This window comes from Schistosoma haematobium, chromosome 4 (genome assembly GCF_000699445.3).
Source record: "Schistosoma haematobium chromosome 4, whole genome shotgun sequence".
NCBI classification, from domain to species: Eukaryota; Metazoa; Platyhelminthes; class Trematoda; order Strigeidida; family Schistosomatidae; genus Schistosoma; species Schistosoma haematobium.
The window spans coordinates 2,984,324-3,011,901 of NC_067199.1; the positions used below are offsets into that span (position 1 = coordinate 2,984,324).

The window sequence follows — 27,578 nt, forward strand, 5'->3', positions numbered from 1 at the left end:
ATGATGATTCAACAATTTCAACAACAAAATTTATTATATCAGTCTGCATTATTAAATACATTGACTAAAGGTTAGTAAATTATTGATTTAAGCATCATTATAGTTAACCGTTTTTGTGAGCATAGTAATTTAATGTTAATTTGATGTTAAATGTAGTTAACATTCTGGACTGATCTTGGTTAGAGAAAAGTTGGAAAGTAGGAAACATTGGAAAGTTAGTTCCCTTCAAGAGTGTTTATAGACGACCTCGTTACTTCGGATCAAACCCGCAAACGCTCAATCTTCAGATCACTGAACGAGCATCCAAAGGTTTACATTGGTTAAGTTTAATGAATTTGCAATATTATGCAACTATATTCCAATTTACTAGGTGAATAACTACCTCATACACGATATGGTTGAAATTCGCCGATCACCGGCTTTTCACTAGAACTCCGGGATTACCCTTGGAAGCATAAGATTAATTATTGTAGAGGAGATTTCCTGAACCTTATGAACAATACCGAAGAGTAACATATCAGGATGAAACAGCTGCCTAATGTTTCCTGATTATCAATAATTGTTTAACTAATATCACTCCGTGATGTTAAATATGAAATCCAAAAACTCTTCATAAACCCCATTTATTAATTCATGGAACAATTATTTTGTAGTGCTTTTGGGTTACCTTTCTATGTAGCTACTGCTATAAGAAAAGAAAGTTTATACCAGTTATTTAGTTTAAAAATATCAAACATCACTAACTGACTTCAGCTAGACAACTGGTGTGTGTCAGGAAGTGCCAGAGACAACTGGTTTTATTTTGATTTGGTATTGCTATCTGTGAGATTTGTTTCACTTCTAGAAAAAAAACAATGGACCTCATCGGTTAGAAGTTCACTAGAGTTTGAGAGATTCTTCTCAAATTAACATATGAACCTCTTATAAAGAGTCTCAATCACCCTTCAGTTGCTTCATTCGAATTCTTAAGGAGCGTGAATTTCTACAATCCACCAGTCATATAAAACAAGTGTATTACCAAGTTCGTGAGTTGTACTGTTAGTGATATAGAGGGTAAAGTAAATCTGAATTTTTACTGATGTTTTTGAAAATCCTCGTAGACAAATAAAGAAAGCATTTGTAGTAATTAAGCCAGCCAAAGATCAAGATTTTGACTTGATAATCAATGACTAGAAATCTACTGCAATTCAGTTGTACTGGTAACTTTTATCAAACAAACGATTATTATTTATTTATTTATTCAAACATATAAGAAGACAACAAACAGATGTGCGCCACATAAATCATTCGATTTGTATAGGGGCTTAGATACTGCTAGAGTATCCAAACTGAAACAAGTGTTTATCCTAGGGGGGCCACAACCAGAGCCTTCGATCTAAAGGTCTAATCCACATGGCGGTGGAGCAACACCAGAAGACGCAGTCGCATGATAGCCGGTGATAGATTTTACTTCTATATTATATTTCTTTTGTGATCTAGAAGAACGAGCACAATATATAACACATTATCTTCCATATGGAGATATTATGAAATCAGATGTCGAACGTGAAAAGAAAGTATTAGCTTTAGAGAATGGAAAGGGTAAGAAATTTGATTTTTAATCTCGATTTGAGTAATGTTATATAATCATTACATATGTAGATGAATTGCGTATCTATCTATCTATCTATCTATCTATCTATCTATCTATCTAACTAACTAACTAACTAACTAACTAACTAACTAACTAACTAACTAACTAACTAACTAACTAACTAACTAACTAACTAACTAACTAACTAACTAACTAACTAACTAACTAACTAACTAACTAACTAACTAACTAACTAACTAACTAACTAACTAACTAACTAACTAACTAACTAACTAACTAACTAACTAACTAACTAACTAACTAACTAACTAACTAACTAACTAACTAACTAACTAACTAACTAACTAACTAACTAACTAACTAACTAACTAACTAACTAACTAACTAACTAACTAACTAACTAACTAACTAACTAACTAACTAACTAACTAACTAACTAACTAACTAACTAACTAACTAACTAACTAACTAACTAACTAACTAACTAACTAACTAACTAACTAACTAACTAACTAACTAACTAACTAACTAACTAACTAACTAACTAACTAACTAACTAACTAACTAACTAACTAACTAACTAACTAACTAACTAACTAACTAACTAACTAACTAACTAACTAACTAACTAACTAACTAACTAACTAACTAACTAACTAACTAACTAACTAACTAACTAACTAACTAACTAACTAACTAACTAACTAACTAACTAACTAACTAACTAACTAACTAACTAACTAACTAACTAACTAACTAATTGGTCATTATTCATGAAGACTATATTATACATACAATCTCTGAATAAAATAAACATTCGATTAACGTCTGTTTACTATTAGTTCATTTAAATACCATGATAATCTTATTCTGTAGTACATTACTGTCTTGTGTTTGTAACTTTTAGACGATCTTTGGATAACGTTAATATGACCTTGAAAATATTCACCTAATTTTTTACATCAGGGTTAACTGAGGATTATAAATTAGTGTGAGTAATTAATGTTTATAGTTAAAAGTTAGGCTTATAAATAAGATTTAGTGGTTTTCATTACGAACTGACATCAGTTCTAATGCCGAAATGGTATTTAGCTAGATGAAAGGATGAATTTCACACTAGAATTCATAACCTACTATCTTAAATCTCATACACATAGTTCGCTTTATCATTTTGAAAAGAGCAATAACTAAAAGATTCTAGCAGAATAACATGAATTCATTTCGATTTCGTAGGTTCTCATCAGCTGCTTACAACCTGTGATATTTAACGAAATCATCCTTACATAATGGATTTCAATTACTTACATGAGACGGTTTCGTTGGAAGTCCGGAAAGGTGTAAATGAAATTAATAGACTAAATATTGTAAATATATACCTTATGTGATGAAAGAACATTTTACAACATTGATTGTGACAACAGTTCAAACAGCTAGAAACAAGTGAATACGTAATGAATAAATGTTGGCAGGAATATAGTGAGTAGAGTTCAGTTAGAAAATTATTATCACAGATTGAACTCATGAGTCAGTTGAAGCTAGACCACCATTGAAAGCCTGGAAGCACTGGACGGCCGTTTCGTCCTGGTATGGGACTCCTCAGCAGTGCGCATCCACGATCCCGCACCACGCGGGGCTCGAACCCATGACCTACTGGCTCCGCGCGCGAGCACTTAACCATTAGACCACTGAGCGGGATCGTGGATGCGCACTGCTGAGGAGTCCCATACCAGGACGAAACGGCCGTCCAGTGCTTCCAGGTTTTCAATGGTGGTCTAGCTTCAACTGACTCATGAGTTCAATCTGTGAAAATTTCTAAAAATCTCCACAAAACACATTCTGATAAAAAATTATTAATTTGATAGTTGAAAAAAATGAAATCAGTGATGCAATAAATACAAAAGGAAAAAAAAGAAAAAAATTTAAGGTGCAGTGAAGAAAATATTTGTCACTAAGGCAAGGAAAGATTGACAACCGTCTCCTTTTGAACACATAAATCAGGTTTTTCACGCCTGATGGCAATAGCTTCAGCAAACTCCAGATGACTGGAGTTTGGCTGCCTACGAATCACCCTAAAGGATTGTAAGGTATCTACTTGATGTCCTGTATCAAGGAGATGTTTGGTGATTGCACTGTTTAGAGTCTTTTTTTCCCTTGTTCTAAGACTTTTTGGAACATGTTCAAAGAATCTAAGATACGCTCTCCTTTCTGTTCGGCAAATGTAGCTGCTTTGGTAGGTACACGTAAATTTATAAATACAGTTGGCGGTAACCTGAAAGCGTTGCTTGTCGATCTTTGATTGGTTTATTGAACATGTTGTTTTATAGAAAATTAAAAGTTTAGCAGCCGGATAAGTTCCGGCTAGAGCAGTCTTCAGTCTCCTGTTGATTATTTGTGCAAAGTTATCACCTTTAAAGTTAAAATTTATATACACTGACTTTTTATTGACCGTAGTGTGGTGTTTGAATGAACTAATGATACCTTTGTACTTGTTGATTGCTCGATTTCGAATTCTAAATACAATACATTCATTCGTGCTCATCTAGTACTTCTTGATTCAATTGCGTTATTTCGGGGATTCTTAGTCCGTATTATAATTCAAATAATTCGAAACACTATACGTAGTTAATTCCGTCTTGTTTTCTTTCGACTTTTTATATTTGTAGATAAAAGTTGTCTTGTAGGCATTTTTCTACGTTCATTAATTCTTCTTCCAGTTTGCCGGTGGTACATATCTTTTCTACACTGTAAAATTGGGTTTTAACCAATGCCTTCTTGTAACTGAGTGGACAAAAACTATTGACATTCAAGTAAAAGTCATTCAAAGTACTTTATCGATAAAGCGAACGTTGGACTGTCCCGTCTCTTCTACGTTTTATAGCAACATCAATAAAGTGAAACATGTCATTCTGTTGGTGTTCCATAGTAAATTCTATGTTAGTATGAGCGTTATTGAAACGTTTTAGCAGGCGGATTGTATGCTGTTTATTGTTACAGATAATAAATGTGTCGTTCACATATATGGAATATTCCGTTGTTTCACTAATTGCCTGTTTAAGTACCGTATTTTTAAGATACCCCATAATTGGACCTAGTGGGCTTTCCCTTGTCACAATTAATGCTGTAGAGTATTCCTTCACATTAGGTATATATTTACAATATTCGGTCTATTAATTTATTGACACCCTTGCTATAATATACGAATGTATCTTCAATATAACTTCCAAACAAACCTTCTCATGGAAGTAATCTAAACCTATTATGTAATTATGATTTTCTTAAATATCACAGGTCGCAAGTAGCTAATGAGTACCTACGGAATAGAAATGAATTCATGCTATTCTACTGGAACCTCTCATCTTAAATCTGATTAGTTCGTTGAGAAATAACTTTTCCACCACATATGTTGTAGTGAACAGAACAAGGGTGGAGACAATCGAATGTATCTAGAACACAAATTACAGAGTTACTCGATAAAATAGAAAAACCAAATAGCAAATCGTTAATTTGCAAAATATCAATCCATCATATCAAACCAGACTGTTGCCGTTGCAAACATCAATCCATTATCTCACATTTTATTGTTCATGCGTTTTCTTACAAATTGCATTGTGTTCCCGCTCTTCTTTTCTTGATCTACCCCCATCTTCTGCTGCCAGACATTACGTTATTAACTTGCGTCATATACTACTTATATCAATGTAAGTAGTACACACCACATGTATATAAATATATATATTTAAAGTTTTTACTTCATAATACTACTTTTGTACGGTAATTCTAATTTTATTTTATAGCTGGTAAACGTAATCGGTCATTGAATAGTTTCCATGGATTACAAAATAATGGTATCCACTATTATTATTTATCTTTATTAACCAATCAAAATATGTATTCATAGAAAATGCAAGTAAATTACGTATTTTTGGTTATATTCATCTATTTGCAGTGATTATAAAACAATCAATGATTCAGGTAAATGTCACAGTTTTTCAATTCCCTTTTTTGTAATGCATAACTAATCATTTTGTTTTTAAGAATCAATGGGGTAATCAATGGATAGCCCTTTCATTTATTCATAAAGTAGATCTGTCATTTTAAAAGGGATCTAATGTTTATCAGTAGGTAGGTTCGAAACCTTATTATAGGTTAATGAAGTATAACAGTGATCATTCATCAATGTCGTTTTAAGATAAGGGGTTTGCGAAAATTGTTGCTGACCATTATTCATTTTCATCATAAACTCTTATTATCAGAATGGGTTTTTGTGGAGAGTTTTAGAAATTTCACAGGTTGAAATCATGAGTCAGTTGAAGCTAGACCACCATTGAAAACCTGGAAGCACTGGACGGCCGTTTCGTCCTGGTATGGGACTCCTCAGCAATGCGCATCCACGATCCCGCACCACTCGGGGCTCGAGCCCAGGACCTACTGGCTTCGCGCGCGAGCACTTAACCACTAGACCACTGAGCCGGCATTGCTGAGGAGTCCCATACCAGGAAGAAACGGCCGTCCAGTGCTTCCAGGTTTTCAATGGTGGTCTAGCTTCAATCGAGTCATGATTTCAACCTGTGAAATTTCTAAAACTCTCCACAAATCCCATTCTGATAATAATCAACTGCTCACTAGTGACTGACTTCAGGAAAAACTCCTGGAGTTCTAGTGAGAAGCCGTTACCAGTGGAGTTCAACCAGGTCTGTTGTGAGATAACAACTCACTGAAGACAATGGTGTACGGTGGCGCAACTTCGTGGATTGGTTGAAGTTAGACATTAACACCGTTGGATGCCGGCCCAGTGGTCTAGTGGTTAAGTGCTCGCGCGCGGAGCCAGTAGGTCCTGAGTTTGAGCCCCGAGTGGTGCGGGATCGTGGATGCGCATTGCTGAGGAGTCCCATACCAGGATAAACTCTTATGTTAATTGAGAAATTATTGTAAACAATTAAGAATTAAACGGATGTTTTGACAATAGTACTTGACTATGTAGAAGTACATACTGACGATCTTCAGGCTTGACAACTAGGATGACCTAATAAAATCAATCAGTTATGATATAATAGAAAGAAAAGTCAAAATTCGATTGATTTACTCATTATGAGTTTTGTTCAATTGTACTTCCGTTTTGATTCAATGTAATGATTACTCAATGTAGTATTTGTTTTCCTTTCTTGTATTCCATTGACATGAAATATGCTCAGTCTGTGATTTGTTATAACTGTAAGTATTTTTCATACATGTGATTTGACCCTAATTATGAATCAAAATGGGTGTACAATCAATATGTAAATGGGTGTATTCTCTACTAGAGTCTTCGTCGTCGTCGTTGTGTTTTGGGGTTAATAAATCATCTCTTATACCAGTCTTTGTGTTCTTACTTTTGTGTCGTGGGAATTGTAGAGGTCCCTCGTTTCGAGTATAAGTGATAAGCGTTTCCGACATAACAATCAGCGACGACCAGATACAAAAAAGTAGCATTAAAAGAGCCAAGACAATAAGCATTCAAACGACAAATGACAACAAGTTACCATCTATAATTCAAACTTCAATAAATTCTCAATTGATCAGTACTATTGATGTTAGCTGTTTTATTCCCTACCCGAATTCAATCCACCATTTGTATTTGAATGCATTTTATTCTTTCAATGTTACTTAACAACAAATAAGGAAATAATAAACTTCTCTGTAACTTTATAATTGTCATACTTAAATCATGTAATTCGCTTTGTTGAAGCATAGCGCAGATCACAAAGCTATAAGTGGACCAAGCAAATTTGAAGCGGAGTGGTGAATAAGTATATGTGAGCAATTACATAGGTAAATTTATAATCAAATTGCATAAGGGCGCAGTAAGGCAAAGTAAAAGGTAATAATAGGATTTGACTATATACATACATGGGGAGGAGGATGATGAATCATTGAGTGATATTTAAGCAATCAACATTTTAGCTAGAGTCTTTCTCTCTAGTCTCTCTAGTAATCATTACTTAGGTTTGAATAATTTTTTCTAGTTAGGGTATTTTTAGAGAGTTAGTTTTCTACGGGATGGGGTCGCTAACCCCATACTCAACCCTCTTCCTTTATCCGGGCTTGTGACCGGCATTAGCCCCCGGAGGGACTCCAAGCGGAGTGATCATAACGGTACAAAGAAATATGCAAATTGTTGCTATCCAAATAACATTGTCTGTTAAGTTAATGAATCAAAACGGTTTAACCAACATTAACTATAAACGAAATTGGTTGTAGATTAGTTGCTATAGGCTTGTTAGAAGTAGTAGTAAAACAATAAAAATAATTTAGTTTCCATTACAAAATACAGATATTTCATAATAATGAATGAGCAAGTGTATTCAAGCCATTAATTTTGAGCTGGGTTTGGACACCTTCGGTTTCATAATAGTTCAATAATGAAATTTATAAGTTGATCGGATATGAACCAGTATATTCTATGCTGTTCAAATTTAACAAATATGAATGATTATGGGTTTTAAAACTTTGAAAAACGGCTATACAATATGCTAAGTTTGTTTATAAGTATGACTTTCATTTCTTCCTCGATTATTGAAATCATGAAATCGATTGATATTAGACCATCATTGAAAACTTGGAAACACTGAACTGCTATTTCGTACTATTGTGGGACTCTTCAGCAGTTCACATCCATGATCCTGCTCGCAGGGTTCCGAACCCAGAGATTTCGGTCTCGCGCGTGAACGCTTAAAACAAATAAGACGGCAGGAACAGTTAGTCCAGATATTCAAGCAGGCCTTAAACTTACTTCCTACTATTTGTTGTATTATTCTTGAGTATTTCTACAAGATTTCTTTTACCCTAGTTGGAATTGCCTAATTCTTTTAACAATACTTCTTATTTACAGATATTCATTGAACTTTTGATTAGTTGTAATAAATTCCATTTTTCGCCATCTAAAATACCGTTTCATTCGGTAACAGTCATAATGTATTTTATATTGGTAACTAGCAGTTGTTTAGACCGATCTCCAGAAAATTCATTAGTTTTGATTTGAATTTAGCAATACCCCAAGCTATTGCACTAGAGGTTTCGATACAATTAACACAACTTTCAACAAGACAGGGATGAAAATAGTAATTACTTACTTACTTACGACTGTTACTCCTGATGGAGCATAGGCCACCGACCAGCATTCTCCAACCCACTCTGTCCTAGGCTTTCTTTTCTAGTTCCATTCAATTTTTGTTCATTTTTCTCATGTCTGTCTCCACTTCCCAGCGTAATGTGTTTTTTGGTCTTCTTCTTTTCCTTTGGCCATGAGGATTCCATGTGAGGGCTTGTCTTATGACGCAGTTGGGTGAGTTCCCCAATGTGTGTTCTATCCAATTCCAGCGCTTCTTCCTGATTTCTTCCTCCGCTGGGATCTGGTTTGTTCTCTCCCACAGTACGTTGTTGCTAATAGTGTCCGGCCAATGGATCTGAAGTATTTTGCGTAGACAACTGTTAGTAAACACCTGTATTTTCTGGATGATGGCTTTCGTAGTTCTCCAGGTTTCTGCTCCATACAGTAGAACTTTCTTGACATTTGTATTGAAAATCCTGACCTTGGTATTGGTTGACAGTTGCTTTCAGTTCTAGATGTAATTATCGAACACTATTTGTTTGACTTATCATCTAGCCAAAGTTATTCAGTATAATTTTGAGTAATTAAACTGTTAAATATATCAGAGGAGGTTTTTGTGGATGTAATAGTACTTATAATTGTTGAGTTCATCAGTCAATTAAAGCTAGACTACCATGGAAAACCTGGAATCACTGGATAACCGTTTCGACCTAATGTGGGACTCCTTCCCAGGTTTTTCATCGTTGACTAACTTCGATTGACTCATGATCTCAACCATTAAACTTGTTAAATATGTATTTAGAATTTAGTAAATTCTTGATTTCGCTGATCTCATCTCTTAAATTACTGTTATCATTTTTTTTATAGCTTCCTTTTAGATTATCAAGTAGACAAAGTTTTACATTAATGCTTCGTTATTCAGTGGATTATCTAGCTGATAATTTAAAAGATGTAAGTTTAAGAAAGATTATTCGAATTCATGCTTAAATTCATGCTTACCAGCATAACAATACAGAGTAGTAGTAGATAGTAATTGTAATAAACTTGGAACCTCTTAACTAGATAAGAAAAACGATATTAACTTATAAGTGACGATACTACTTTATTGCAAATTAGTCGAAGTTCATAACATGCGCATGATTACGTGAACCGACTATATTCTATCTAGGAAAAGATCCAAAAGTATAAGATTTTATCCTGTGTATTATGTCATTGATGTAGTATACTTTTGAGATGTCAGAAGTTTAATCTGTCAAGCAATTGTTCACTTGCTAGATAATTTCAAGGAGTTTTATAGCTAACAAATCCATGAATTCACTGACAAGTGAACTGAGTCATGTTGGTAGATGTAAACTACCTGGCTGGGATCTGCGAGATGATTGCAACCGATGGTTAGAGACCTTAAATGACATGGCTCAAAATCGTTTGCAATGGCGCAGGTGCATTCATTCTTTGTGTTCTCTTAAATTCTAATCTTCTGAATTCTTCATCTCCCTTCTTTTTTTCTCTTTCCAAATTTATTTCACTGGTTTATACTCCTTGAATAGCATCTTCAAACCCTAATCTTCCCGACTACTGCTTACAGTATTACTACGTCAACTACTATGGGATTTGAACCGACAATTGTATCTCTATGCTAATGTAGTATGGCAACCTGAAGTGATGTACGTACGTACGAAGTTCTACGTTGCTGCTGACTGACTGATAGCTAACACCACTTATTATTATCTTTCAAACAATATTATTGTTTTATAATATTTTCAACTATTATGAAATCATATCAACTGGAAAATGCCTGTAAACTAGGAAATGTTGAATGATCATTTCTTTCTATCAGTCTATGCAAATAAAACTCAGTTCTACTTGAAGAAAGAAGCGGTAGTGTATGATGAGAATGACAATTAAACCTGAAGTTAGACGATTTACCTCAAAGAATCCAATTCTTGAATATCGAAATTCATGCTGAAAAGCTCTATTCAGTAACTTATCTCTTACTTACATTCATCTCATAAATTCCATACATTACAAAACAATAACGATGTCTTGTATCTTCCTATTGAGGTTTAAGACTGCAATTGATCAGTCTGTTATTGGCATATGTGCATACTGTGCGTATGCCTTGATATTGCCTTAATTCACAAGCATTTTGTAAGCAATGATGGAAAGTGACTAGCCAAATAAGACCAAGTGAATGAACATGTCTTGTCGATTACTTTTCATAATGATCTTATCAATCTTTTCCAGACGTAAAAACATTTGTCGATGTATAACATGTTAGGAGATCTATCGGTCTAGATTTGATTCCAACAAAATAATAAATAAACGACCAAAACGTACATTCATTAAGAGTTATGTTGAATATTCATAGATTAGGTCTATGAAAAACTCAATCGAAACTGATAAGTGTTAGTTTCAAAGGCCAGATATCCGTCTCTCAATTAGGAGACGAGTATACTGCGAAGCAGTTTGTTCTGTTCCAATTTACAGCTGCGAAATGTGTCTATTTATAATAGGAGATACTTGTAAGCTATAAGTATTTGACCACAGATGCCTTAGAAATATAGTTCGCATCTTCTGAAATCACCGGGTAAGTAATAGTGAGGTTAGACACAATGTATTAGGGAACGATGGTAATTCAGTTGATGAGCTTGTAAATCTTCATCGACTGAGATAGTTGGGTTACGCGTTACGTATTCCTGAACACCAATTACTACGACGCGCAATGGTGACTAGTGTTGATGATGGTTGGAAGAAAGTTAGGAGCAGCCAAACCAAAACGTGACATCAGTCCTGGAAGTCACTAACTTCTAGTCTTCTAGTCCGCGTCACTATCTCAACCAATGGTTGGAGACTCTGGGTAACATGACTCAGAATCGATCACAATGGCGTAGGTGTATATACTCTCTATCCTCCCTTAAACTACGAGATTAAAATCGCTTCATATCTTTCTTTCTACAAACTAATTCTCTCTTAATGTATCATATCCAGTGTTCATCTTGTTGTTTTAATGAAGTGTGGCAACTTGGACCGTTGCATATATGTGCCTGATTCTGTATTGTAGCTGACTAACTGACTGACGTGTAGATCCATGAATTCAGAAGTGACTTTTTTTTCACCATAGATTAATATTAGCTGGGGGGAATGACTTGAAGCTAAGATGAACTGACTAATTGTTTCTTACATTTCATCTGTTTGTTTTTCTCTACAAGATAAATAAAGATCTTGGAAGAAAATTGAATTCAATGAATATGAATACAGCTTATCAATTTTATTTATTATTGAATAATAATTTGGATAATAAACAACAAAAAACATTGAAAATAGAATTACAAGATATGCTTGACAGTATATTAATTGAATTAACTGAAAAATTGGTAATTACTTTCATAGTTTGATTTCATATAAATGAATATAAGTGTAATGTAAATTTGAATTTGACTACTTATCCTCTGAAGAAGTAGCATAAACTGAGTTACGAAACGTTAGGAAATCTACTTTTGATTGAGATTATGAACCGATTGATGTTAGACCATCATTGAAAACCTAGAAGCATTGAACGGTCGTTTCATTCTATTGTGGAACTCCTTAGCAACACGCGTCAATGATCCTACTCACTGGATTCGAACTCAGCGCCTTCAGTCTCGTAAGTGAACGCTTAATCTTTAGAACACTAAGCCAGCCGGCATCCAACGGTATCAATGTCTAACATCAACCAATCCACAAAATTGCGAGACTATCTTCCATTGTACTGAGGTAGATACCTATCTGTACTCGACACGGATTAGGTACACTGTTCACGGCTCCTCACTAGAACTCCGAGAATTCCTTCACGAAGATAGTCACTAGTGATCACATGATAATTGACAGTATAAGGTTTTAGAGGTTATTCAGTTTTTGATTGAGATCCCGTGAGCGTAATCATGGATGAGCAATTCTGAGAATTTCAAGTTCTCAGTGGTGGTCTAAAATCAATCAGTTCATGTCCACAATCGAAATCTAAAAATATAATAAATTATATGTGTGGTTTTGCAGAACTAAAAGTTTACCTGATATCGCAAATAAAACCAACAAAATATTGAAAATTATAAGTGGTCATTAGGTGTTATTTAAGGTTTGGTTTGAATAATTTTTTCTGGTTAGCGTATTGTTAGCGAGTTAGTTTTCTACGGGATAGGGACGCTAACCCCATGCTCAACCCTCCTCCTTTATCCGGGCTTGGGACCGGCAGTAGCCCCCGGAGGGACTCCAGGCGGAGTTCATCAGGTGTTATACTTTGCACTAAACAGTATGTTGAATTGAATGCATTGAATTCCCTCTGACAGTTCATGAAAGTTCATCACATTATAGTAATTAAAAGCTATTGAGATATTATATATGAAGGGTTTGAAATACAAATATCATTTAGATTTTAGTGATATATATATATACTAGCTTCTTTCGGAACTACGCATTGATAAACTTGCCTAGCAACGCAGAGAGAATGACGTACTTTAACAGCTAGAGTAAATACTTTGCTACAACACTTATGAAATAAAGAATGGAAATCAGCTCTTCTCTAGTTCAATAACATTAGCTACATGAATTGTGACTATGAGTTTGATTAAATGAAGTAAAAACAACTAATTATAGACAAGGATTTGTTATATCCAAGCGAAGATTGAATTACGAGTAACGTCTGAGACTTATTAATGGACTATTGTTATATATATATATTCTTATGGTATAAATATTCAGTAGCTAGATAATGTATATCTGTATTCTCCTTGTTATAAGCTTTATTTTCACCTATAGACTATTATTATACGATTTATTGGTCTTAAGTTATGTTCAGTTTATTGACTACTGCCTCCCACGTTCACAGCCACTTTTTGGGCTTATTTGTGTACAAATGTTATTTCCTATTTTATGGTGCGTTGCGGTCTGTTTGATTGATATATATAAACCCAGTATGTCTGACATAAATGATTCGATTCGACTCGATTCTCATAGTAGAAGCTGGTATTTGGTGTTCTGAACTCAAGTGAACGGGCTAGGCGAACATAGAACCAATAAGGACGCTAGGCTGCTCATACCGATCAAACATCATTGGTTTAGCACAGTGCTAAGATTGTATAAGTTGTATTTTGATCGGTGAATAAATCATGTGAGAAAAAGCCGGACATAAATATATAACAGGAGTGAATATGAACAAAACTTTAAAATGAATGGAAATAATGAGACGATATAATAACATTTAGATACTAAAATGGAATTGTTCTGATCATTAGTGAAAACAAATAGAGTATGATATAGTCAGATTTCGGTAGGAAAATGAATTTAACATGAAACATAAGGGATTACAAAATAGTAAAATTTCAGCCTGGGGACCTTCTGTAGTTACTATCGATTCCATGACAGGGTAGCAATCTCATCGCGTAAACAGAAAAGAGTCTTCTTATGCTAATTTAAAAAGCAATTTCTCAATGAATATTCACTAACATCCTGAATTTAACCCTTAATTGATTGATAAAAGAATCTTCTAGTCAAGATTAAGTTGTAGTGACTTAGCTTCGTTAATCAATCACCTTGATATCTGTCATTATACAGATCTCCAATGATGTTTGAAATCAGAAGGCATTATCAAGCGGCCACTACAGTTTATTAGCTACAAGCACTTCGAGTGAATTTGAAGCGGAGAAGTGAATGTGCGTGATCACGATTAAATACAGAGGTGAATTTTGTAGTCAAATCGAATCAAGGCGAAAGCAATTAGTAGGATTCGAACCTATATATTCAAAGGGGAGAGGAGGAGTCATCCAGTGATATTTGAGCTATCAACATTTAAGCTAGAGAGAGATATGTGTGAGTAGACTGTCACATTGTAGTGAACAGAACACCGGTGGGGACAATCGAATGTATTTAGCACAAAGTTACAGGACTTATTGATAGAATCTAACAATGATAAAGTAAATGCTTAATTTGCAAAATATCCACCAATTGTCTCAAAATGACTCAGACTTCATTGTTCTTGCATTCCCATACCAATTGCATCCTGTTTTCATTCTTTACTGTTCGATCCTCTTGTCTCTCTGCTGTCAGACCTTCTATTCACGACTAACATCATCTACTACTTATGTTAATATAAGTAGCACACACCACAACATGTGAACAAGTGTACCAGCTAATACAAACAAGATAGTGATCATAATAATACAGAGAAATAGACGAATTGTTACTATTCAAATTGCGCTGTCTGTTCAGTAAGTGCGAGACTATAATTTATGGACGAATCAATCAGATTTACGATAACAGGTTTTGAATTTCTGAATAAAATTAATTCATCCATTTGGCTAAATTAAAGTTTTGGTATTATAGTTGATGTTAGCTCATGATGAAAACCCTAAATCTAAATTCCTAACCCTAAATTATCAGCTGCAAATATTAATTCTTATATATCATATTGGTTTATAACCCTCATTTAGCTGTAGTATGTAGGTGGACATTCTTATGGTCTTTTTAACGTCACTCAAACTTACTTACTTACGCCTGTTACTCCTCGTGAAGGAGCATAGGCCAACAACAAGCATTCTCCATCCAACCCTGTCCTGGGCAATCCTTCCCAGCTCTTTCCAGTTGTTATTCATCCTTTTCATAACTGCTTCTATTTCCCAAAGCAATGTGTTCTTTGACCTTCCGCTTTTCCGATTCCCTTCAGGATTCCAAGTGATGTCTTGACTCATGATGTGGTTTGATGATTTGCGTTATGTATATCCTATCCATTTCCATCGTCTTTTCCGAATTTCCTCTTCAGCTGGAAGTTGGTTTGTTCTCTCCCACAGTAGGCTGTTGCTGATGGTATCCGGCCAATGGATGTTGAGTATCTTACATAGACATCTGTTTATAAGTGCTTGTACCTTCTTGATGGTGGTTGTTGAAGTTCTCGAGGTTTCAGCTCCGTACAGTAGAACTGCCTTGACGTTCGTATTGAAGATTGTGACTTTGATATTGGTTGACAGATAGTTGTTTTGAGTTGCATATGTTCTTCAATTGTAGGAATGCGACCCTTGCTTTGCCGATCCTCGCCTTTACGTCTGCATCTGAACCTCCTTGTCCATCGACGATGCTTCCTAGATATGTGAAGGACTCTACATCTTCCAAAGTTTCGCGATCAAGATTGATTGGATTGCTGTTCGCCATGTTGCATTTGAGGACCTTGGTTTTCCCTTTGTATATGTTGAGGCCTAATGATGCAGAGCCTTTTGCTATACGTCACACAAAAGTCATCCATAAATTGTAATCTCATCTAATTAGGTTAAAGAAAGTGTTTAATCGAGGATTAACTATAATCGAATCTGATTATATGATAGTTGCTCTAAGATGAATGCACATTCTGAAATATCTTCTATTTATTCTATCTTACACCATCAATCAATAAAGGATTATTATAATGGATTCTTTTTTAAAATCATATTTAGTCTGAGAAACCATTATTTGCAATGAATAACAATTCAACTATTTATATGATGTTGAAAAAGGATCAAGTTTATCCGAAAAACTATTTTATCACAATAGAAAAGGTAGGTTTATGATAAATTATGTAATTAGAATATTTTATTAGCTACATTTGACATTTGTAACTGAGATTGAATTTGATTGGAATATGATATGCTTGAATGTTATTACAGGGTTCATCTTACTTGGTAAACGGAACAACGATCAAAGATACAATGATACGATAGGCTATTCTAATCTGTTGTCTCCAGATCTGCTAACTAAATCCAGAAGTCTTGATAAGGCGTAGAGAATGTATTCTACAAGCATCCAGAAAATACGAGGTCACTAAGTACACAAATCAAGCTTATTTATATAATGATAGAAATGCCCTTGGGAGTGCCACAAAATAGCGTAATAAAAAAATCTATCAACCAATGACAGACAAGGATTTCCTAGTAGGAAATATAAGCTGTAGAGAAACTAAGCGTCTCTTGGCGCGAAAACATAAAATTCAAATTTTCAGAATAAATTAGGAACTTTTCCAAGTGAGTTCTGGGGATCTAACGTCCTCAACAGAATAGCACTTAGAACAATAATATAGTAACATGTTAACGAACTCGGATAAATCAGACTGTGAAACAGTTAAACATAAGAATTTCAAGTAGATGTATTTTTTGTAATTTTACTGAAGTATACCGTGAATGAAACAAAAATAAAGTCAGTTTTATTGAAAAAATATTTTGTAAAATAACTACAAAAGTTTATAAGTAAAAATGGTTAGTGGTGAGAAGTGGAATCTATGATGCGTGTTTCGTCTTATTCAGGACTCGTCAGCTGGATCTACCTGCACCTCAGAGTTGATGTTCACTTTGGGACTCCAGCCCAATACCGTTCGCTTCAAACGTCATCGCATTATCTACTTACCTACTGAGTCTTGATGGCTACCTGCTTGTGCAATGTAGTGAAGTTTTAAATTCACTTGGTGTTAGTTTACTTGAATCTTCCGATTGTTATTTAAGACTGTATTTGATCAGTTTCTTGTTGCATATGCGCATCCTGTGAGGACTCCCTTGATATTACCTTAGGTCACAAGCTTTATAAGCAAAGATAGATAGTGGCTAACAGTGGAATCCAGGACGCATATACCAACAAGAGACTAATCAACTACACTTATTAAAGTTCAATAACACGGTCCACTTATTCACATATTTCATATGTACTATTGTTAAGTTTGTATTGTTCCTACTCTCTCCCTTTCCATTCTTTTGTATATTGTTTTATACTACTTATTTACACTTAGTAAGCAGTTGTATTACCAACATTTTTCACACGTATGTTGTAACGCAAGTTGCACTGTAATATCTTTAACGTTTATTGTCCTTTTCATTGTATTGATCATTAAAATTACTGTACCTTAATCGCTGTAGCTGTTATCCACAGTTTTGTGCATTTGTTTAAACGCAACAGTTTCCATATTGTTTGCTCTTGGTTCGGGTTTCGGTTGTTCGTAAACTGTTATCAAATTTAGACACAGCTATAAGCTGTCGTTTGTACTATCGAAGCCTTTTTATTTTCATACTTCAAGGACGCGTTTAAACGCCCCAGACACCTCATAAGTTGAGGACAGCTATTGTAGACAAATCGTTGTTTCGGAAACTTCGGTTTTGCGCGTATTTCAATCGGGTGACTTGGACGCTTCGATAGATCTAACAACTATGTTATAATGAAGGACAGTAATATTTTCTTTTAAACTATTTACATAATCCAGAACAAATGACTAAGCTAATGAAAGAATCTGTTTAATAATATTTGGAAATCTACCTGGTTCTAGTATATAGATTCATGAACATTTTTTTCAGGAAATCCATCTGCTCATTACCGTTTTCTATCAATCTTTCTAATCAATTCACAGTATAGAACATTTTTAAGTTTATTTTTTCTTTCAGAAGAGCAATTTGTTTGACTTCAATTCAAAATAGGAAACTTTTATAATTAGAAGCATATAAATCGAATAAGTTATACCGACTCTATAAACGAATAAATATGCAACCGGGAATCAATTTATCGATTGGGTCTTAAGCCAATGCACTGGAGTTTTCAATCACTAGACAATAGGTTTGAACCCATATCTCTCCAATTTTAATTTGTACAAAGTAATATTATGTACAGTTCTTATATGAAAAGTGATTCGAAATTGAATGAGAGAATACGTACTTGGTAAACGGATTTTTGTAAAAGGTTATCACAAATGATTGATCACTGAGTTGTGACCGATGTCATGTGTATCAAGTCCTTATTATTAGTGCAGACCGAATGCTATCAACCATGATGTAATGTGACCACTAGTCTAGGTGACTCCACACTGCGTGCACTATTGTGAGATTAGATGGTGGTTGGAGGTAGTCGATAGGAAACCCTGAACCCCGGTTTTGTGCTACTCAGCACTCGTCAGCAAGGTGTACCTGTAATCTTGAGGGAACTGGTGCTCCCTGACGGATTCAATCCCATGTTACCGAGCTTCACAGTCAGGGACGTTACCACTGAGCTATCCGAGCCGCGAGTGACCTATTGTAGGACTGAGATGTAATCACAATTGTTTGATCACTGGGTGGTGATCAATGTCATGTGTGTCAAGTCCTTATTATTAGTGCAGATCAAATGCTATCGATCATGTAAAAGATTAACACTGACTGAATACTTGATTGTTACTATATGTAAAGTCTAATGAAAATAAGATAAAAGATTAGTAAAAAGCTGATGATAAAACTTATAGACAATTAGTCTTAACAGCTAGTTTTATTAATTCTCTTTCTAAATTCATTCAATCTTGTATTTATACTGCGAAAATCATCTTACAAAGAAAAGGATTGATTGTGTTATATTCTAGCGAAGATTAAATTGCGGATAATTTCTGAGAACAATAAATGGAAGAATATTATATATATATTTTTATTGTATAATGTTGTGGATGCAGAGGAATAGACCAATAATTATCATGTTAAGTCCAATGGTGTCCTTGGACTTTAAATGGACATTTCCTATTGGTCGATATTTATTTCACTTGTTGAATATTGTACAGAATGTTGTTTTCTATTTTATGGTACGTTGTAGTCTGCTTGACTGGTATATAAACAAAGTATGTTTGAAATATAATGATTCATATCTCCAAGGCTGTGACTTGTGTTCTAGACTCAACTGACTGGGCTAGACAGGGAAGCGGGACCAATCGAGACTGTAGGTCGTTCGTACGTGTTTACGTGTCATTGAATCGATCGATAAGTACGCTGCTCTCCAATTTAGCCAGTCAAGGACACAACAATTAGCACAGGGAAAAATTGACCCAACTTAAAATCATAACATATAACTATTCAGTAACTAGATTATGTATATCTATATTCCTCTTATTATAAGCTTCAATTTGACTTATAGACTATTATCATACGATTTACTGTTCTGAAGTTATGTTCCGTTAATCGATTACAGTCTCTCACGTTCACAGCCCACATTTTGGCTTGTTCTTGTATAAATGTTATTACGTATTTATGGTGTGATATGGCCTGTTTGACTGGTATATAAACCAAATATGTTTGAAATAAATTATTTGCGTAGTAGAAGCTGTTATTGACATTCTGGACTTAACTGGCAGGACTAGGAGGAAAAAGGGCCAATAAGGAAACGAGGCTACTCGTACCGGTCGAACGCTATTGATTTGGCATAGTACTAATATTGAATAAGTCATATTTCGATTAGTGGATAAGCCACGTGATAACAAGTTGGGTTTAAAGGCATAACAGATTTCTTCTGAGATGACTATTTGTACGAAAAGTCTTTAATCTTTTATCTTTTAACGTTCGATTAAGTTATTATCACATATCTAATGTTTAATCAATTACCTAAATTGATATAACACAATGTATAAAGGTGAAGTACTAACAATCAAACAATGTTTATATCTCAATTCTATTTCTATACTACTTAAGTGAAATAAGCATTTAATGGACGAAAACGATCTATATGAACGAATCAATGATCTAGTATAGTTCAACTGCTTTAGAATCTCATTTGCCCATTTGATTATGAAATAGATTATCCATTATATTTATCGGCCTATGCTCCTCTACAAGGAGTAACAGGCGTATGTAAGTGACATCTTTCTTTTTCTTTCCATTATGAAATTGAATTCATCTCATTGTTTATTCATATTGAACAGACTCAAATTAATTTAACTGAAACAGGAATGATACGTACAATAACTTTATATGAAACTAAAATACTGATATTTGGTTTAGTATTTCTTCGAGCTTTGATTGCAAAAGTGAGTAAATTTTAAAGTTATGATTTATACTATTGAATTATATTTAGAAGTAGTAAAAAACATTCATCGGCATATTTTGAATTTAACTAACCAAATTCACATTGAATTCATTGGCTAGAGATAAGATATATACTGGGGAATAATTTCATTTCCATGAAATAAATGTAAAGTATAAATACAATAGTACGTTAACTCCGGTAAGCTCATACTGTTCACTAATAACATCCTCTGGTATAATAGTGATATTTCTATTTCTCAGTAGCTTACCCAAATAATGTAACTTAGATTTTATGATCGAACAAGCAAAAACCTCAAACGGAACATACAAAAAGTTGACATTTATCCAAATTAAACACAAGAAATGACAAGACAAAAAAAATTAAAACAGTAAGGGAAAGACCGGTAAATTCGGGGCTTTCTGTTAGGTTATCAGTTAACAGGAAGGTTCCGGTTTCGAATCTCGCAATAATCTTGCAATAACTAGACTTTCAGTCACCAATCTGAAGGTTTGTACACTGGTTCAATTAATTTGATCTGATTCTTAGAATAATAACAGAGAACGTTAAACGTAAAATGTCCAGCTCAAAGTTAAGTACATGAAGCTCAAGATGTAGAGGAGCATTGTCAGATTAATTAAAGTACTTGACTTTTACTCATTATGTAATAAGTTCCAAATCCATTCAGTTTAATTTAGTCTCTGAATATAGGTGGAGTCATTCATCTTCAAGCGAAATGTATATCACAAAGCAGATTAAAAATAATTGATCTGCAATCATTAAACAAATTCATCTTCAATAGATTATAACTAGGAATTCTTCGCTCAGTTTAATAATTGATGGCATTTCTTGATTGGACATAGTCAATAAATTTATTAAACCTTCACTGTTGCCAATCACCTTTTTCATCTATTAACTGACTTCAGTGTGATTGAATCATTAATAATATTAGGTTATGTTACTATAAATCCTATTTACTTCTAATACATTCTACTAACAAGTACCAGTAACAAACAAATAAATGTAGAATACGAAGATATTTGGTGAATGTTACACTTTTATCTTATTTATTTATTTTAACACATAGATACTGGTACAAGGAGGCACCAAATACATATGCGCCACACAAACCTCATTTGATATGTGTGAGGGCTGTGATACTGCCCGGGGGCCCAAACCGAAACAGGCACGTTTTTTGGGGTACCTAGCCTTTCGCATGCCCTGATGGTGTTCTCGTAACCTTCGGGTTGCCTGATTTGCCAAGGGCGATGGGACAGTGCATGATGCCATTGTTGTGTGCTAGGTTCAAAGAGAATTTTATTCTATATACATGAAAATCCGCCACGTTATTGTTCCTGTTTTAAAGCCGGGGACCATACCACGTTGAAAGCACTAGTTCTCGTTACTTTTACCTTACAAACGGTGACATTTTCAGCGACGTTTCGTAAACTGTATTTGTTAAGTTTGTCTTACATTGTCCCTATTCATTCTCTTTCTACTCTTTTGTATATTATTTTATACTACTCATTTACATTCAGTAAGCAGTTGTATTACCAACAATTTTCGCACATATGTTGTAACGCTGGTTGCACTGTGATATTCTGAAATGTTCACATATATCTTTAACGTTTATTGTACTTATCATTGTATTTATCATTAAAATTAATGTACCTTAATCACTGTAGCGGTTATCCACAGTTTTGTGCATTTATTTAAACGCAACAGTTTCCATATTGTTTTGCTCTTGGTTCGAGTTTCGGTTGTTCGTAAACTGTTATCAAATTTATGACACAGCTATCAGCTGTCTTTGTGCTATCGTATGTTATAATTATTCTTTATGTTACTCTTGCATTAAGCCTGTGTTATTTTCATTCTTGAAGGACGCGTTTAAACGCCTAGACACCTCACAAGTTGAGGTTTGTAACTAAATTTTGTGTATTATTCAATAAAGCACCGCTATTGTAGACAGATCGTTGTTTTGGAAACTTCGATCGGGTGACTTGGACGCTTCGATAGATCTAACAGTATTTACTACTTACATACTATCATCTATTCCTATAAACATACATGAGATGAAAGTTCATTTGTATTAAATATAAGAATTGAATAAGCAATATTCTAAGTTTTGCCATTAAGAATACCATTACTTACATGACAAGAGAATATAGAAATATGTTCAACTATATTCTTACATTTTTGAATAATCATAATTCTTCTTCCTTTTAGTTATTTCTAGGTATGGAATTAGGCTTATCTACTACAGTAATGACATCAAATAAAACATCAATAAATAATAAATTACTTGGATCAATTTGTACTTATATTTATCGAAAAATTATGGTTGACATTATTAGTGAACGGACTCGAACTACAGACTTGGTAAGTTGATAAGTATTTGTTAATTACATTTCTATACTCTAACAATTTTCTGTAATTTATCTGATTCTATCGTCTTATATTATAGAAGATCATGAATATTGACCTAAGGATAAGTGATTTGAATCGTCAAGGGCATAGATAATCTTCAGATCATGGAATATTGTCATGTACCTTCAAACTTAGACGACTTGCATAATAATAGTAAAAGCATATCAAGGAGTTGAGTTGAAGAATCTAAATAATAACACGATCTTAATAGGCGAAATTTGTATATATTTCGACTTGGTATAGTTTATTAGGATCGTCCCATTGATGTTTAAGACTACAATTGATCAGTCTCTTATTGGCATATGTGCATGCCGTGTATGGCCTCGATATTACTTTAAGTCACAAGCATAATAAAAAAAAGGATGGCGGCTAACAGTGGAATCCAGGATGAACGTTTCGTCCTGAATTGGACTCGTCAGCTGAATAACTTGATGGCATTTGAAGCGACTGGTACTGGTTTGTAGTCCTGGAATGAACATGAACTCTGACATGCAGATACATCCAGCTCATGAGTCCCATTATTTATTTCAAAAAGTTGATCAAGGTCATTATGAATACAAATGCCCCCAAATGCCCTGGTACGGCCGAGAGTGGGGAGAGTCAGCTTTCCCACTCGAAATGCTCTCACGTGGCCACGTGCATACAACCACTGATAGGGAAATCTTAATCACTGCCTTCTCGCGACACCGGTGTTGTTTACGGAATCGAGAGGACGAAAAGCGAATGTTCGGAGCCTCAACCGGGTTTGTGGATATGTAGGATCCATTGAGAGGAGTTGAAAAACCAAGATTCCAAACCAATGGTGCACCAAAATTGCCATACTAGATTAGCATGATATGATAAAATCAAAGTAATGCAATAGCAATGAAAAAAAAGAAAGCCTAAACCGTAGAGATAGGTTTAGATAAGTCGAAATGTGAAGGGATATTGGTATTTAAAATAAAGAGGAAGACAGAATAAATCCATCTGTCACCCAAAGTCTCCAACCACGTAGTTTGCTCAGATCTACAGTCAATGACTTGATTTGCTGATAGCCCGTAAGGTTTGATTCGACCAGTAGTGTCTGAATAAAAGGCCTCCACAAAGTTCATGTACTTTGTTGGTACTTTTTTCCATGAAAAATATTGCACAGGATATCTTGGTTAACACAGTGGAATGGCGTCCTTTGGTCAAGAGATACCACTAAGTTAGCGCATCGATAATTATCCTAGTCCTAAAACGTTATTGGGGGGAAGTGGTAGATATTTGGTCTACACATTCAAGTCCAGGAATCAAACTAGCCTGATCTTCACGGGTTTGTGGTTCATGAGCACCGTATAAGCGTAAAAACTCTTAGTATATTATTCACTGACCTACCAGTGGCTGTCGCAAAAAAGTATTTATACTTTCTTTTGGACCGGGACTATCAGGATCAGTCATATGAGATTATGCCCAGTTCCAATACTCTACCTAGTATCCTAGTCAAATTAACCGCCAAAACTAGACCACCAGCCTCGATGATCAAAGGCATTAATCCATTAAAGCCTGGTGCAGTCCCTAGCTTTAGATTATCTACAGCCTTTCTAACCTCATTACGAGTTGGGAAACCTGTGTCAAATTAGCAATAGGGTTGATTGAAGATAAAGAGTTACGGAAGGGTAGTTGGACGTCAATTGAGTCGTCCCCTAAAGTACTCAACTCATATATCTAACCTATGTAAGAAAAAGGACAACAGATTTATCCTTCTCCGAGAGAACACTACTAAAACTTCTCTATTTAATACCAGTCACCTTCTTCAGCAGGTAGAGTTCTCTAGTATTATTTATCATCGCTACTTCTCTCTCTTCATTGACTAGCACCACTAACGATAAATGTGCAAACCATTTGATAGTTTACTTTCGAGTTGTCGCTATCGTCAGGCACCAGCCGCTCACCTACACACTGGTCTACCTACGAGGTAACTTCTTCAGGTACACTGCCTTAGTGTACCCTCATTTGATAAAGTAGTAAGTGAATTCCTTAGGTCACCTTCGAGTAGACATTGTGCATCTTAATGATCTTCGTTGGGTGAGAAGGCAAGAATCCGAACCTCTTTTCCATCCACTTGCTTCACTAAAGCAGTTAAGTGGTTACATTTTAAAGCATATTTATCACTCACTAAACTAGATGATAAACATTGTTTTGATCAGTTATTAGTTCTACATTTTAGTTGGGTACTTGATCGATACTCATTTCTCGTGCTTCTAGCCAATACCAGGCGAATTACAAAATATGATTTTTAATGATACCGAAATGAAACAAATCTACGGTATGATTGGAAGAAGATACTTGGCAAACTTTATCGTAAGTTTAAATCTATGCTATGTGCATATGATTAACGTAAAGAGATAGCAACGGTTTTAGAGATAGTTTGATTTCAAGTTATTTTTTGTCAAATGTTGATGAGTTTTGATTGAGATCATGAGTGGATCATTGCTAGACCACCATTGAAAACCTGGGAACACTAGGCAGCCGTCTCGTTCTAGTATAGGACCCATCGGAAGTGCGCATCCACAATCCTGTACACGAGATTCAAAATCAGTATTATATATATTTTTTCAGCTTTATTCAATATTATATTTTTGGTACAATATAAAATTCTCAGCGTAAAGTATTTCAACAAGTTTCCGTTTCTTTTTTCTTGGTCGGTCCTGGTGATAAATATTGAGTGATCGCCAGTTAGATGTTAGCACTTCAGTAAATTAACATCTGAATAATGTGCATTCTTTTTGTTGTATATTGCCAGGAACCATATTGTCTCTTATTGAGGTTTTTGTAACCTTGACAACGAAAGGTTGTACACTTTTCAGAAACGCAGCAGAACAGGTTATGAGATTAATAAACATATTGATATATTAAAACAAACAAAAATAGATAACTTGTTGAAATATCTGGATGGCAGGAACGGGTAGCCCAGATGCTCAAGCAGGCCGCCCTATCCTTGGTCTCGCACGTGAAGGCTTAACCTCTAGACCACTGAACCGACATCCAACGGTGTTATTATCTAACTTCAGCCAAGCCATGGTATTGCGCGACCGTTGTTTTTAGTAACTGCCTTCCAACATACACGGTCGAACTCCACTGATCACGGCTTCCCTAAACAGATAAAATATTGATGAAACAAACACCTGATACTCTAAACAATTTGTCAAGCCCTCACGGATTATCCTAGCTTCAGGAAAGACCGATTTATTCATTCTTTTCATCACAATTGATTGATCACTGGGTGGTGATCAATGTCATGCTTGTCTAGTCCTTATTAGTGCAGATTCAATGCTATCGATCATGTTGCAATGTGGCCACCAGTCTAGGTGACTCGACACTGCGGGCATTATGTATTGAGATTTAGATGGTGGTTGGGGGTAGTCAACAGGAAACCCTGGACCCGGGTTTCGTGCTACTTGGCACTCGTCAGCAAGGTGTACCTGTAATCTTGAGGGAACTGATGCTCCCTGGCGGATTCGATCTCGTGTCACCCAGCTTCACAGTCAGAGACGTTACCACCATCACCGCCATGGAGCATCAGTCCCCTCAAGATTACAGGTACACCTTGCTGACGAGTGCCAAGTGGCACGAAACCCGGGTCCAGGGTTTCCTGTTGACTACCTCCAACCACCATCTAAATCATTCTTTTCGTGTCACATTCTGACTTTGTTGTTCATTTCTTTATTGACCCCGACCGTTTTTATATGAGCATACGTGTGTGCCGCTTCGCTTAGCTTCTTATTCTGAATATCTGCTTGGATAAACGTGAGCTTGAAATAAATTCATCCAACAAACCGTTTTAAGCTTCTTATTACTGCCGTTACACAAACGGGGTTAGCCTAGGCAATATACGGAGTAAAATGGAAGATTTATGTTTACAGAATATTCATTCAATAGCACCGATAATAACTTTCTCACTCTCAAAAGATATTTTGAAAATCCATCTTAAAGCTGATCACTAGTGAAGATTAATATGACAAGACTTTAATTTATGAACGAACCAATCAGATATAAGATAATAGGTCTTGAATTTTGACGCGAAATTCATTCATCCATTTGGTTAAATAGAGCTTTGGCATTATAGCTGATGTCAGTTCGTGATGAAACACTTTAGTTGTAATTCTTAACTCTAACTATCAAACGAAAATCATAATCTTAATTCTTCACATTGGCTTTTAAACCCTCATTTAAGCCCCGTTAGTAGGTGAACATTCTCCAGGTCATATTTTAGCGTCCCTTTCAAAAGTCGTTCATAAATTATAGTCTCACGGATAAGACTAGCGAATTATAACAAAATATTTGGTAATGTATGGATATGTTTAATTCAAAGAATCGAGTTAGGATTAGAATATCACACAATAGTGTAAATCAAATCATCCATTCAATAAGAAGTCGACAACGTTACCTTCCATTTCCACCATACTAATGGTCTTTTAAACATTCTACATAAGTTCACAAATAATCATTTGAGTTAAACTAATCATTTTAATTTTCCTCATGAATTTTCTTTTTTTATAATTCAGGCAAAATGTAAACGTTGGCTTCAGGATTATGGTAGAAGAATATTGACCTTGTAAACCATACAGCAACGTATCATACCTCATTATTACATAATGTGAAAACAAACTATTCTAATAAGCTGGATAACAAACCCTAATATATTTTGACTAAAAATGTACAAGT

General features: G+C 34.9%; 1 protein-coding gene across 1 annotated transcript; it reads left to right on the forward strand.

Annotated features, from left to right (window-relative positions):
• On the forward strand, positions 1-27,549 carry MS3_00007214 (uncharacterized protein; the record flags this gene model as incomplete). Its single annotated transcript, XM_035730967.2, has 10 exons — positions 1-70; positions 1,480-1,581; positions 5,493-5,566; positions 9,549-9,632; positions 11,891-12,055; positions 16,136-16,237; positions 20,365-20,469; positions 22,692-22,844; positions 25,119-25,214; positions 27,419-27,549. The coding sequence occupies 10 exons, from the start codon at positions 1-3 to the stop codon at positions 27,470-27,472; spliced, it is 1,005 nt and encodes a 334-aa protein (XP_035588690.1). The 3' UTR covers positions 27,473-27,549.
• Between the last annotated feature and the right edge of the window lie 29 nt (positions 27,550-27,578).